At 40.9% G+C, this 14,285-nt stretch overlaps 2 protein-coding genes and 1 non-coding gene across 3 annotated transcripts; 2 read left to right on the forward strand and 1 right to left on the reverse strand.

The window, feature by feature from the left end:
* On the forward strand, positions 1–5,742 carry nkrf (NFKB repressing factor). Its single transcript, XM_062426084.1, has 3 exons — positions 1–306; positions 695–819; positions 2,747–5,742. Exons 2-3 carry the CDS (start codon positions 729–731, stop codon positions 5,029–5,031), a joined length of 2,376 nt encoding a protein of 791 aa, XP_062282068.1. The 5' UTR covers positions 1–306; positions 695–728; the 3' UTR covers positions 5,032–5,742.
* A 66-nt stretch (positions 5,743–5,808) lies between these two features.
* LOC133986140 (ubiquitin-conjugating enzyme E2 A) lies at positions 5,809–9,992 on the reverse strand. Its single transcript, XM_062425938.1, has 6 exons — positions 9,799–9,992; positions 8,238–8,318; positions 8,047–8,072; positions 7,389–7,478; positions 7,168–7,256; positions 5,809–6,931 (listed from the first exon to the last, which is right to left on the reverse strand). Exons 1-6 carry the CDS (start codon positions 9,840–9,842, stop codon positions 6,803–6,805), a joined length of 459 nt encoding a protein of 152 aa, XP_062281922.1. The 5' UTR covers positions 9,843–9,992; the 3' UTR covers positions 5,809–6,802.
* A 703-nt stretch (positions 9,993–10,695) lies between these two features.
* On the forward strand, positions 10,696–10,767 carry trnae-uuc (transfer RNA glutamic acid (anticodon UUC)). The gene has a single exon. It is a non-coding gene; the product is annotated as a tRNA-Glu (tRNA).
* Positions 10,768–14,285: the final 3,518 nt, after the last annotated feature.

The following is a 14,285-nucleotide window of genomic DNA, read 5'->3' on the forward strand; positions in this document are numbered from 1 at the left end:
CTGTAGCCGGAGCAGAAAATGGAGGCTTCCTGCTAGTTCAATGAGTATCTGTAGCTGCGCAGCATTTTCCGTCCCGACACTTCTTCACTAAGGACACACAGCTACCAGCCAGGTTTACTGTGAATCTGCTCTAAAACTGTGACACCAGACCGGGTTAAAGTGGAGCTGGGTTAGCTGGAGGCTAGCTGGCTAACGCTAGCACCATAATGATAACCGGCTGATTTTTTTATTTATTTTAAAGAAATAAAAACATAATCTCTGGCTCAGCTGAAGGATATACTACCGGACCAAAGGCTGCACCTTAAGGTAAGGCTGTGGCACAGTTAACTTATTCCTTACACACGTGTGTTGTGTTTAGCTTGTGTTAGCTTGTGTTAGCATGTGTTAATATGTGTTAGTCGGCCTACTGCGTCACTCTGCCAAGGCCTTGTGTTGGCACTAAAATCCAACACTTTTATCGCCTTTATCAGCATTTACAAGACGTATAAAGTTGTGTGATACAATGTCCTGTCCTAGCAAGTAGTTGTGCTGTCTTCCCAGCACGCTGGTGGCAGGTGGAGTTTGTTTTCCAGGTGATGTTTGTGAGTCTCTGTGAGCAGCATTAAGTCATCACGTCCAGCTGTCCATGTCTGTGTGTCTCATTCATTCATTCATTCCATGTCTGACTCACTTTCATGTCTGACCCCATTCACAGGTATGGCCTTGGTTTGATTTGGACCGTGCTGGTGATGGCAGAAGGGACTCACACTGGCGAAATGCCCTCCTTTGACCCGAGTCCTAGTTCTGAAGCAAAAAAGAGACCTATTTCTTCTGATGGCAGTGAGTGTTAATCTTTAAATGTCACATGAAACACTCACCGAGCACTTCATTAGGAACACCTCTGCACTCAAATGCAATCCAATATGTCAGAAACTGTACTTTTACGAAGCGTATACATTATGCTCCTCTTATGTATGTCAGTGGGGTGGACAAAATATTAGGAACACTTTTTATACTTAATATACTCTTCATTAGGTACACCTGTGCAATCTAATACAATCCAATACAACAACTTTGCTATAAATTTTACTTTTTTGAAGTTTATACATTGTCAAAAAAATAATTATTTTACTTGATGTTTATTACCGAGGTCGTACTAAGTGCTGGCTGTGTATTGGGGTGCATTATATTGACTGATGTTCCTAATAATTTCCCCCCCTCATTTATGTTAATGGAGTGGACAAAATATTATTAACACCATTCATTATAATGCACCCTAGTACGCCGCCACTATGACCTCAGTAATAAACATAAAGCAGAATAATCACCTTCCTGACAATGTCAACTAAAACTGAAAATGTATAAACTTTGTAGAAGTAAAATTTAATGCAGAGCTGTTTGGATTTAATTCGATTGCACAGGTGTACCTGATAAAGAGGCTAGTGAGTGTATTATCTAATGCACTCCAGTACAACACCACCCACTACGACCCCAATAATACACAGAAAGTAAAATCCTTATCTTTCTAACAATGTCGGCAACAACTGAAAATGTATAAGCTTTGTAAAAGTCGACTTTATGCCAGAGCTCTTGTGTTGGACTGCATTAGATTGCACAGGTGTTCATAGTAAAGTGCCCAGTGAGTGTAAGATATACCATTTGTATGTTTTTATCTACTGTTTGTTTAGCCTGTACATCTTATATATATATATATATATATAAATATATAAATGCCTTTTATAAAAAAAAATTTAATCAAAAAGTTGTATATCCAGTTAAAAAACCTCAGATTTTGGGAATATACTGTATAACATTGTACTAAACCTGAAGTCTGCCAGGCTCTGGAGCAGTAGCAGCAGTAACATGAGTCAGAGGTGTGTTTTTCAGGGTCAGGTTTCAGCTTCATTGCAGTTCTCTCTACTGCTAAAGGGTAAAATTTGTAACATTTTACCTTTTTGTTACTGTCAACAAACAATATTCAAAGACCAAAACCAACAGTGCGTCCCAAGCAGTTCATTCATGAAAATGTACTTTAAAGGTGCAGTGTATAGAGTTAAGTGGCATCTAGCTGAACAGACTTGATAGAAATTTAATATAATATTCTTACGTTTTCTTTACGTAGTGTATAATCACCTGTTATTCACTATTTACTCTAACAGGAGTAATTGGTGTGGGACTATTTTCATCCATGGATTTGAGACTATAGTGAGAATTTAATGCACCAAGACGGATTGCCTGTGTTTATAATGAAGAAACATGTCACACAACAAAGTTTTTTAAAAGAAGGTTCGTGGGACAGTGAAGTAAGGGTTAGGGAATAACTAACCCTAACCCTTAGTAAGAGATATCAGGCTTTGGCTACACAGATACTTGTTAATATGATCCGTTTTTTGGTATTTTTTAATGGATTTGATGACAATAAGAGAAATACACTTATTGACTTATTCTTTAAAGGCTCCGACCAGTATGGTTCGACAAGCACATCTAAGATATAATATCTAACTACTCTTGATTGTCCTCTGACTCTTTTGGAAATGGGTGTGATGGAGGAGAAAAGTGATATTTAGGGATTACCAGAAGTGCTCATTAAGTGACATGCCTATGTTTAAAAACGACAAACACTGCTCAGTCCTGGGACCTTTATCACATTAATTCTGCTGTGCTCTGCTATTTATACTACTAATTATTCGAGCTTATAAATGTTATAAATCAAATTTAACATCATCTGTGTGTTTTCTAACTGTTTACCTGTGTCACATTACTGCAGGAGAAGAGCCCATGAGGAAAATGCCCGTGTCAAAGTTTGGTTCCAGACCTCGATTTGAGCCTGTACACTTTGTTAGCGGCGGAAGCAGTGGAGGAACCAGCGCTGATGAGAAGGAGAACGATAAGGAGCGCAGGAGGAATGAGCCGTATGGTGCGAGACAATGGGACTCTGAACACCCTTCATACGGCAGCACCAGCAGAGTGCAAAGTGCTTCATCTTTGAGGCCTGCTTTTGACAGAGTGCCATCGTACAGCTCTGACTCTTGGGGTTCCCATAGAGATAGAGACCGGGAGAGAGACAGAGAGATTTCTTCTGGAGGTACAAGTGGGTTAGGTTATGGAGGTCGTGGGTCTACTCCAAACTTTATGTCAAAAACACAGCAGGACTACACAGCCAAGTATGATTCCCACTCCACTCGAAACTCAGATTCCTATTCTCAGTCGCACAGGTACAATGGTTATGGGGGAGGAGGGAACAGATCAGGAGGCTGGGATTCAGGACGTCAGGGTTTGGGGTACGGTCATCTGGAAAGGCAATCATCAAGTAGGCCGTTCAGCAGAGTCTACAACAGCCCAGGCAGAAGCAGTCCCGCCACTTCACAGTCGGGGTCTTCATCGCAGCCTCTTCCTATATCTCAGTCAACAGTAGATGAGAAGCAGAGGCTGATTGCCAACGTAGCGTCTGCGTTGGGTGTCGCGTTTAGGGACCCGATGTTCATGACTGGAAGTGAGTCTCCAAACTACAATTTCATGTTGAGCCGCAGCATCCAGGCCTGCAAAACCAATCCTGAATATATTTATGTCAACCTGAAGGATATTCCTCAGGCTGACCTACCCAAGAACAGGAAAGTACCAACAGATGGCTATGCCTGTGAACTGAGATGCCAGGGTGTTTATCTTGCTACTGGATACTCTGGCAGTAAAAATGGAGCGAGGGACCGGGCCTCTGAGCAGGCAGTAAAACTCTTCCTGAAACCAGTTGAGATTCGTGTTGTGCAGCGCAAATACAGACACTCCATCGTCAATGACATGGTTGTGTGCCAGATGCACAGCCCCACCCCGGCCTTTTTACCGGCACTTCGCAACCCAGAGGATAAACCGACTCCCAGCTCCAAGGGCCAATATGAGCCTGACAAACGGAAGCACTGGACAGAGTTTGTGGTTATGGACAATGCTCACGATGCCATCTGCATACTTAACAACTCTGCAGCTTTCAACCGCATGAAGATAGACTATAAGTTTGACCTGCTCCCAAACAACAGCGCTTGGCTGTGCAGAGTCTTCCTGCAGGACGAGCTCGTGGCACAGGCCACCGGCACTAAAAAGAGCTCAAAGCATGCAGCGGCAGAAGAGGCAGTGAGGAAACTCCGTATGAACCAGGCAGCCAGACTGCAGCAGCAGCAGCAGCAACAACAACAACAGCAGCAGCTTCAGCAACAGCAGCAGTCTCAGTACTCCAGAGGAAATAATCAGTCAGATTGTGGTGGACGCTTCGGGCAACCAGTCAGCAAAAAGAAGCATCTGAGTGAGTTGGTTATTCTGGAAAACTCTGACAATGCTATCTGTATCATTAATGACACAGCTCAGTTTAATAAAGTGACTGCTGATTACAAGTTCACCGTTCTGCCGGATCATCGCTGGAGGTGTGAGGTTTACTTGGAAGGACAGTACGTCGCAGCAGGAATTGGACCCAAAAAAATAGTGAAGCACATCGCAGCAGAGGAGGCTTTAGCCACCTTGAGACAGACGCAGGCTGTGGTGAAATCCAACCTAAGGAAGGAAGGACACAGCGACGCCATATCCCGCTCCCAGATCCTGGCTCGCTCAGGAGAGGAGGCCACAAGGCAGGAGATAAAGGAAGACAACATCGGAAACCAGCTGCTCCGTAAGATGGGCTGGAAGGGAGGCGGTCTGGGAAGAGACGGGGAAGGTATCGCGGAACCGATCAGAGTTAAGGAGCAGTTCTCCAGAGAAGGGTTGGGTATGGACACAGATAAAACAGGGAATCAGCTCAGTAAGCGTGACATAGAGGACATCATTCGCAACTATGCCAGCTCAGACCGCCAGGATGATCTCCGCTTCTCCACTGACCTCACCAACGATGAACGCAAGCAGATCCACCAGATATCTCAGAAATACGGTCTTCGAAGCAAGTCGTACGGACAGGGAAGGCAACGCTTCCTCATTGTCAGCCGCAAAGTACACAAAGACCAGCTTATTGGTCAACTTTTACAGGAAGGACAGGTGGGACGATATGAGCTAGTGAAACCTCAGGCGTCTCACTAATTTGCATGCAAAGCAAAAAAAAGAAAAAGAGTCACCGGCTCGGACTTGAGAACAAATCACACACATCAAGTGTAACTGCTGTGTTTATACTTGTGTGTGACAAATTTACAACACATGAATAAATTTGAGTCTTTCAGGTAACACCTGTGGTTTCTGCATTCCTTTGCCATGAAAAGTACTTCAGCTTTAAGTAATTTGTCTGTCTCCTGCCATTCCACATATCTTATATGTTTCACTTTTGCACAACAAGCTTGTGTTCACTCCTCTATGGTATCATGTCCTGATGATGCTCCAGTTATATGAATCAAAAAAAAAAAAAACTTTCAAGAAGTTACCAAAATCCACTTTTTGTTTAGTGTTTACTTGAGGAACCTGGCAGAATATGCAGCTTTTCACTGCTTGTTTCATTTGTTCGTAAACAGTTGATTCATGACAGGATTAGAGAGGCATTAACATCCAACAGTAACTAGGTGCTCATACCAGTCTCACTGTAGTGATACATCACTTCTCAGCAATACCTGCAATGTTGTCAGCTCTTTTAACATCTGGAGATCATTCTACAAGTTGCATCCATTGTTAGAAAACCGTCACATGGAAACTGTAAGCTGTGACCTTTGTGAAATGTCAGATGTGTTGGTTCATGTGAGTACAGTTAACTTGTCTGCTTGTTTTCACAGCTGTAATAACTGAATAAATTAAAACTGATAACCATCTACAGACTGGATGTGATTAAGACGGCTATTTGTGTGTGTGTGTTAAAAATGCAACAAAGACAACTAATGTATATTTATTTTATTTACAAGAAAATGTACAATTTGTTACATGGGTTACCAGTGCAAAGTTTTATAATCTGAAAACAGACACCATCCTGTTTAAACAGTATGATCAGCTTATTATGACAGCTGATTTGTAAGATTGTAAAATAGCATAGAAATGTCCTCAAACAGCCTTTAAAATGTCAGCATTATGAAAATCTGCGTGAAACAAAGTTAAGTGTCCACAGAGGGCACTATATGTCTTGTTTCTGTGTTGAAGAGGGACATTACGTGTTCACCAATATCTATAACATTTTTTTTAAATCAAAAGGCATGGCTTTACAAGTACAGTTGAAAGAAAAAAGACCCCCTAAGGCATCTGTTGAGACAACAACTTGTTGGAGGGATGGATGTCCACGCCAGGTTAATTTTCTGTTGAAGTGATTCATCTGAAAGGCTTTAAAAAGGCAAAAAAGAACAAAACCAAAAAGGAGTGAGCCCACTGAAACAGGAGGAGAAACACCCATGAACAGCTTTGTTTTTTTTTTGGGGGGGGGGGGGGGGGGGTTTGTTGTAAATATGAACTTGTTGGTATCTACACAGCAAACCACACAGCAAGCACATCTAATAAACTGTCACTGAATCATCCAACCAGTTTACTTCATGTATAGAGAAACGGGTAGAAAAGTGACATCTGAGAGACCGGCTATTACCTTTTTTTTTGTTGTTTGTTTAAAAAAAAAAAAGAAAAACAGTTGGGGCATGTAGCAAGTAACCCAGATATAACAAGGTACATTAACTTTTAACAAACATACGCTATTGCCCAACAATAGCATTCGGCAGGAGTGAATGCCACAACACAACAGCATACAAACTTAGCAACAATTATGGGACAAATATACTGAGAAGGATTTTTTAAGATGTGTTATTTTATTTCTGTGAGATCTGTTGTTTTCTTGATCGGTGGTTTCTTGATTTGGGGCTGGACACTGTTCATACTCCAACGATAACTGGGGTCAACAGTCACGCCAACTCTGTTCAACAATAGCAGAAACCCTCTTCTCATACTCCCGTTTGTTTTCCTGGTACAGCTGGGCCGCTTGGCTGTTGGCTGGACTGTTTGGGTTTGGCTCATCCAGTAAAGACTTTAAATACACAACAGAGAATGTCAGTGGATTAGGTTTCTAAAAATGTTTGACATTATCTTAGATGTCAGATGTTCAGGACTGGGTGGGGGGTGCAGCTATATGTATAACATTTCTGATTATTTAAAAATCTGGTGTTGACAACATTTCCCTTTGTATAAAACTGAGTCTTCTCATTATTTATTATCAGCACTGGCACGTCATGTACAGATCTACAAAGCGATTGTTAAGATTACCTGTATTGAAGTTAAGATTGAAGACACATCATAGGTTGGACTCCAACGATTCTGAAGTATATCTAAGCATATGCTGCCATCTGCATACACTGCAAAAGAACAAAGAAAATTAGACTGATGATCCAGAAAACAAGTCACGAATTCTTGGGTTAAAAAATAATAAATAAATGTTACAACTTTTAATTATCAGTGCAATTAGTCACCATCAAACACAAACTTACCGTTTGGATGAAACATTTTGGAGACAAATCGCACTGTTGGAGGCTTATTTGGATATTCCTCTGTGAATTCAATGGTAAGTTTGAAGGTTCCTGGAAGTAAAGAACAATAACAAAGCAGAAATTGAAATAGACGACAAAATCTGAGCAACAGGGTGATAAAAATAAACTGTAGTCATAGTCTTATGGTGTTCTTAGTGGAACCAAAAATGAGTGCTTTACAGTAATATAGTCCGCTGGAAAATCCATGTATCAGTTTTTCTAACTATAACATCAGTTGCCAACTAATAATGATTGAAAACTGACTCTTGTGGTGAAACAGTTACTGTAAAAAAAAATCTCAACGCCCAAAAGTGTCTTGAATAATTTTCTCATGAATGATGCAGACACGGAAGGTCAAATCAAGCTCATGGTTTGTCCTTTTTGGGCAACCAGCATCATACTTTGTTTTGTAAAACAACATATGACTTAATAATTACACTTTTTAAAAATCTGTTCATCCATGTAGCAGTGTTGTTCAGTAGTTGTAATCTCATGTAGACATCATCTAAAATTTTATGTACTATCTTCCACAACTCAATAATGTTTACTAGATGAATTTCAAAGCTGTGTTGGGCATTAACATGATATGGATGCATTTAGAGCTATAGAGAGGACTTACCATCTTCAAAAGGTGTTCCCTCTGGTCTAAAAGACAGGTAACAGACAGATGATAAGTCAACTTGTAAAACATGTGACCGTAAAACTCAAAATCCACTAACATAAACATTTTTTTACACATTTTATGTCCAAATAATGAATAGTTCTGCAAAAAATAAAGAATGTAATTTGTAACAAATGAATTAAACTTACCCAAAAATGACAGCGTTCCATACCATGATATTGTTTTCTGATGGGGCCCCGCTCACCCCTGCTGGAGGATCCTCTTGCAGCCTAAAAGGTACAGTAAACACACGTGAGTGAAGTCAAACACAGCATTTGAGACAAAGTCATCACCACTTACAAATACCAAGCTCCCAGTAATAGTTTAGTGTGGATTTACACAATATACATGTATTTACTCAACAACAAACAAACAGGAAGGTTATCATTAATATTAAATGTGCCGGGTGACGCTTCTAAATGTACAAAACCAAGACGAGCAAGAACTTGTTGAAAATTAAACGTGAATACAATTCTTTGAGCACGGGGCGGGCAATTGTGTGTCAAAGGAGGGCTGAGAGTTTGCAGTGCACATTTACAGCTGACTAACACTCTACCCAGGTTTACAGCTGGGCAATATATCAATCCAATCCTTGTGTTATGAAATAAAGCAAATAATTTGTCTGGAAATCCTGTTATATTAGTGTAGTTCAGCTGTAAAATACTTAACTATACTGAACAATGAAAGCCTCTATCTACTTGGTTCTTGCAACCACATTTTTAAAGATTTTATTGTGTACAAACCACCTAAAAGAAAATACTGTGGTGTTTAATTCTATTATATTTGGTATTGGGCCAACCAGGATTAAGTCCTGGACTCTGTGACCATCAGTACTGTTGAGTTGCAACATACTGTAATCAGGGATAAGAAACCATGCCGTGTCTGAGTATCTGCAGCTTTTTTGTGACTGCATGGCAGATGGTTGCTTATCCTCGGGCTTACATAGATATCTCTCAATGCCCGGAGGTAGGAGAGCCCCTTGATTAGTGTGTATTAGGACAGTCTACATCTACCAAATGTTTCGTCTGGCTTTCAATATTGTCTCTGGACTGTTTTGATACTCTCCGTAACAAATACTACCCACATACATGTAATCAGATGTATTAACGATATCAGAGAGGGGCGATTCTAGGATCAGACCTTTAGGGGGGCTCAGCTCCTAATGAGGATTTGACATACAATGCCCTGCAAGTGTTCAAACCCCCTGCTAAATAATTCATTTCACTGGATAATGTAAATTACATCAACACATAGTAGAGTGGTCTACTATAATTTATAATAATAATGGTTCAGAATAAACAAATCAAATTTAGGGGTGCTTAGATCAAATTGAGCACCCCTAAAAAGGGTCTAAAATCGCCACTGGGTTTACGTTACATAAGATATTAAATCGCAGCAGAAGAGAAACTGAACAGCTACCAAAAAGTTTCACATCGACGTTTCGCCTCTTTCTCGTGTCAGCGCCCTCTTAATATCCTTACCTGTTTATAGCTTACCAATCCTTATCTGACCCTAACCCCCACAATAAGCGATAGGAAACTATACCCTAACGGTTACACAATCATACAACTACAGTCAAACGGTGCTTTTATGTCTAATTGTATTATTATTTGATGGTTGTTGGTGTTTTTTTGTAGAATGCTAACAGGCTAGCTTTAGGTTGCTAACGTTAGCTGCGGCTACTTCTCTTGTTGTTTTCCTTTCGCTTACCGTTTAAAATCTCTCATTAAACGCCGTCTTGCTGGGGTTGACATCTTGCTCACGGGGAAACTTAAACACCTAGCATACACGTGAGCGGCTCTAGTTGAGTGAAATGTATTTTTTTTAATGGTATATTACTTTAAACACCGAGCTTTTGGCTAGGCAACGATTGCTAGGTTTGACAAATATTTGGCTGCCTTTGCTGCTCTGAGGGCGCTACCATCTGCGTTACAAAGAGGACGTTAACAATGCCTTACCCCCCGATTTGGTGAGCTATATAGCCACATATAAACGATCTATCAGTATATACGAACGCAAAACTGTGAAATATATCAATTTACACGTGCAATAAAGTTTAGGCTCGTTGAAAATATAGCTAGAGTGTTTTTTGTATAGATGACAAAACCCCCGTCTGCACACTTGTGCCATTCCACCGAAAATTACGTCATATGTTTAGCACCCATATTTAGTGTCTTTGGAAAACAGTGGAGCTTCGTGTTTTTTTCAGCGTTTTATCACCCCCCCCCTTCTCCATCATATTCTTTTTTTCCTTGTTAGTTTATCGATTAAATTGAAACATAAATTCCATAATCAATCATCTACTTAAGCTAAAAACCAGTGACGCTTACAAGGTATTTTTGGCCTGCGTTTAAATCTACAGTTGCATTGGATAACCGCTAGATGGCACCCAGCTACCTACTGTTGTAAACTACGCCACACCAACCACATATGAACAGAAATATCATTTAATTGCCTCAAACGTGTCGTTTAGCCACCAATTGCAACTAAGGGCATTTTTATGATTTTGTTACTGTACTGAAAAAACACAAATATGTTAATAAATACATAACTTCAACTAATCGACATAGGGATAAAACCCATGTCTTCGACTATGCAACACAGCGGTCCCATATGGTCTAGCGGTTAGGATTCCTGGTTTTCACCCAGGCGGCCCGGGTTCGACTCCCGGTATGGGAACTAACTTTTTCCTTCTTTTTTTGTGCCAAATAACATCAATCGATTCATTTCATTACTCAAAAAAATGTATGTGTATGTAAATTTGATAGAACAACATTAGTGACAAATGGAAACATGGGCGTTTTATTTTATTTTAAGTGTTGGTTATTTGATACATCCATCGCAACATGCCCTCATCATTTCCAGAGAATCCAATGTATCGACCCCGCCCGGTGACAAGTCCTCAGCTGCTCCCATCTCACTAAGGGCTTGGACATTCCCGGAAGATGCCCATCTCCCACCTTTATTTCCCTGCGCTAATATTAACCGTAGTTTAACCTAACTAGAGCCGATATTTAAAGGCTGTTTCCTACATTTTTCTAGTCGGAAACTTTGGCTAAATCGCGTTAGAAGCTTAATTTACAGTGCAAACTTCATCGCTATTTGCACAAATAATCCACTAATATCGATTGAGAACAAAGTGTCAACCAATACGTTTAAACCATGAGATATACCGCGGACAGTAAAAATGTTTCTCTTTTTTGAGAGTTATTTTAAAGGACATCTTGCTTCGACCCTTCTCAATGCTTATACTGCTCAAGTCTACTACTGAAACCCGGTCCCGACTCCTCCAGTTTCGCTTACGGCTGCGAGGGCACAGCCAAACTTTGGTGCCGGGCCAATCACTTCCCAGGAAAATGTGACTGCTAGGAATTCCCCACGCACTGTCTGTCGGAGAAAAAACTGCAACCTTGTGTCAGGAAGCACAGGAAAAGCAGCAGCGGGAGGGTAAAAAAGCTGACCGGTGACTGTGCGATGATGTAGCTCATAGCACCATTTAGTGAAGACTCGCCGGGGATAATGTTTCTCTAAGGACTGCCTGTCTCTGCCAGAATAAAACCAGGGAATAATGCTGCTCTACTGACAACTTCTACCAGGGTAAGTATTTCTTTTTAAAAAACATGTTTAAAAAAATGCACACAGCTTAATGTGACTGTATATATACTGCCAGGCTAAATTTATAGATAGGCTAGATATAGGCTTATCGTGAGAAATGAGGAGATAATGCAAATTACACTTAGAGGATGATGTCCTGAGGCCTTTGAATGCATTGTTTCAATATGAGACAAAAGTTTATCAGGCTACAACTAAAGGAGTGTGACTGAACTCATATGATTTGAATGGTAGCCTCTGCATCATTGACCTATAGGGCTTTGCTTTGCTTTGCTTTGCATACTATTCCGTAGATTTCTGTGACTCCCCTTTGTGTCAGTCAGCCGGCATGTGACCGGACTGATGGCTTGTGTGTGTGTGTGTGTGTGTGTGTGTGTGTGTGTGTGTGTGTGTGTGTGTGTGTGTGTGTGTTTGTGTGTGTTTGTATTTGTGCAGAAAGTCTTGGAAATGTAATGTTACAGAGACTCAGCCATGACAAAGCTACAGCAGCCACAACTGTGTCATAACAATCAATCCATTTACACATATCAGATAGCAGACACAATAATAAGATGAATGCCAGAGTGGAGGTTTTAGTACTTAGTGTATTTTATGACATTCATAAGAGCTCTCATACTATAATTCAGTTGTATGAGTGTTTATTTTGTCCTCACTAGTCAGAAATATGTCTTCACTCTGGTCTGTGAGTCCAGATGTGGCAATCGCCTTCAGTGCCTGGAAAATTTGGAAAATATGAATTCACTCAAAACCATTTGAATATGGTCCACTTGCACTCACTGCCTCAGGCTAGAGTTCATTAGTATTAAAGCTGAAATGATTACTCAATAAGTATATTTGTCCGTCATCAGAAAATAAATCGTAGCAATTTGGGCTATAGATTCATCATTTTAAGTAATTTTTTTAAGCATAAATGCCAAATATTCACAGGTCCCAGCTTCTAAACTGTGAGTATTTTCTGTTTTATTTTAGTCTTCAGTGATAGTAAACGGAATATATTTTGCTTTTGGACCACTTGTCAGACACAACAAGCAGTTTTAAATATGTCAACATGGATTCTAGGAAATTGTGTTGAGCTTTTTTTCCACTATTTTACAAAATTGGCAGACTTAGTTGCTGCCCTGTTGATCCCTTGATATGAAACCTACAGCAACGACTGATAATCTGACTCACCCATTCCACCGACACGGCCTCAGAGTGAAAATATTTGCTAAAATGGGCGAGAGAGAGATGATTTTGGAGAAAGTTGTTCCCAGACGTAAATACTCACTCACTTGTTTCTCTCAGAGGACAAATATAAACTTATATGTATGTCTTTTCTCCATTTCTACAAATATTTCAATGCTTGACACAATCTTTTTTTTTGTGAATAGTTGATCGACCCTATTCTGTGGCGAGTCTAAATGTTTGCCAGATGTTTACATTTTTGGGCTAAGATGCTTGTATCATGGGACGTACAAACAGATTCTCATTGGTCGACTGTAGTTGCTCCCTTCAGACGAGGCGGCCGTGACGCAGAGGGGGGAAAGGGGGGAAGAGTTACAAGCTTCTTGCTTGTCAGTCCCACCAGAGACAGGACCAGCTGGACCCACCAACCCTTCACCCACCCACCCTCACTCCCCTCCCCTACAGTTTTCCCATGGTGGGAACGCTGGCAGAGGCTCATGGATAATTGGAAACTTCAATCCACTGAAAGCAATTATCCAGAACGAGACTTTCCAAATATACTTTGCCTCCAGTGTGGAGTCGTTGTCTTGTTTGTTTCAAGCGTGTACCCTTGTTTTAGAAGCATCCTGCCATGCTTCTCGCTCACATATTCAGCCTGTTTATTTGCCCCCTTCACCCTCTGCTTTGTTAGCCTTAATGCTGCACAGGCTCCCAGGGGTGCGTCAACTCTGTGTGTGTGTGTGTGTGTGTGTTCGTGCACGCTGCAGATTGAAGACGGTGCGGTTGTGAGGCTAATGCAGTTCCCGGTAGTCTTCTTATCCTGTGACAGTGATATCACCATCAGCAGTCTGAGCAGCTGAGGGCTGCAACGATGACCACGGACAACAATGGAGAGCTGTTCTGTGTTCCCTTAAGTGACGAGGGCTCCTCAGACATCAGACACGTCTTCTTCGTCTTGCCTAAGACCTGCCCGCCCGCCCGCCCTCCTTAATGGGCTTCTGGATATTGATTTGACTACACAAAAAGAAGAACTGAGCTTTTATCCTATTTAGAAAGCTGCACTCCAGTTTCACAAAAGCTTTCAGAGTGGCCTTACAAGAGAAAAGGCATTGGGAATCCAATAGTTGTTTTTTTTCTTTGGCAAGTTGGCCTCTGTGTTGGTCTGTAAAAAACAGGTTAACCTTCCTGTAACAGCGCTGTTTTATCTGAGCTCTAATGCAGCTCAAGTGTGCAAAGTGTTGACACATGCGACTTTGTCCGTTTGGAGCTTAAAAAAGATTGTGTAAACCGAGTGACATTTTCTGAGGCCACTGTGTTTACGTGCTGTAATGACCCTTTCTTCTAGGTGTAAATTATTGTAATTTGGTGCCTTAGAAATAACCACAAGATGGCAATGTTCATATGCTTTGACTAAACAAACA

The sequence above is a fragment of the Scomber scombrus genome, chromosome 9, assembly GCF_963691925.1.
Source record: "Scomber scombrus chromosome 9, fScoSco1.1, whole genome shotgun sequence".
NCBI lineage: Eukaryota > Metazoa > Chordata > Actinopteri > Scombriformes > Scombridae > Scomber > Scomber scombrus.

Coding starts and splice junctions, on each gene's coding strand:
- nkrf (XM_062426084.1), top strand. CDS start 729: ATGGCAGAAGGGACTCACACTGGCGAAATGCCCTCCTTTGACCCGAGT. Junction 820..2,746: donor ACCTATTTCTTCTGATGGCA/GTGAGTGTTAAT, acceptor ACATTACTGCAG/GAGAAGAGCCCATGAGGAAA.
- LOC133986140 (XM_062425938.1), bottom strand. CDS start 9,842: ATGTCAACCCCAGCAAGACGGCGTTTAATGAGAGATTTTAAACG. Junction 7,257..7,388: donor CAAAATGTTTCATCCAAACG/GTAAGTTTGTGT, acceptor GTTCTTTTGCAG/TGTATGCAGATGGCAGCATA. Junction 6,932..7,167: donor CAATCTTAACTTCAATACAG/GTAATCTTAACA, acceptor GTGTATTTAAAG/TCTTTACTGGATGAGCCAAA.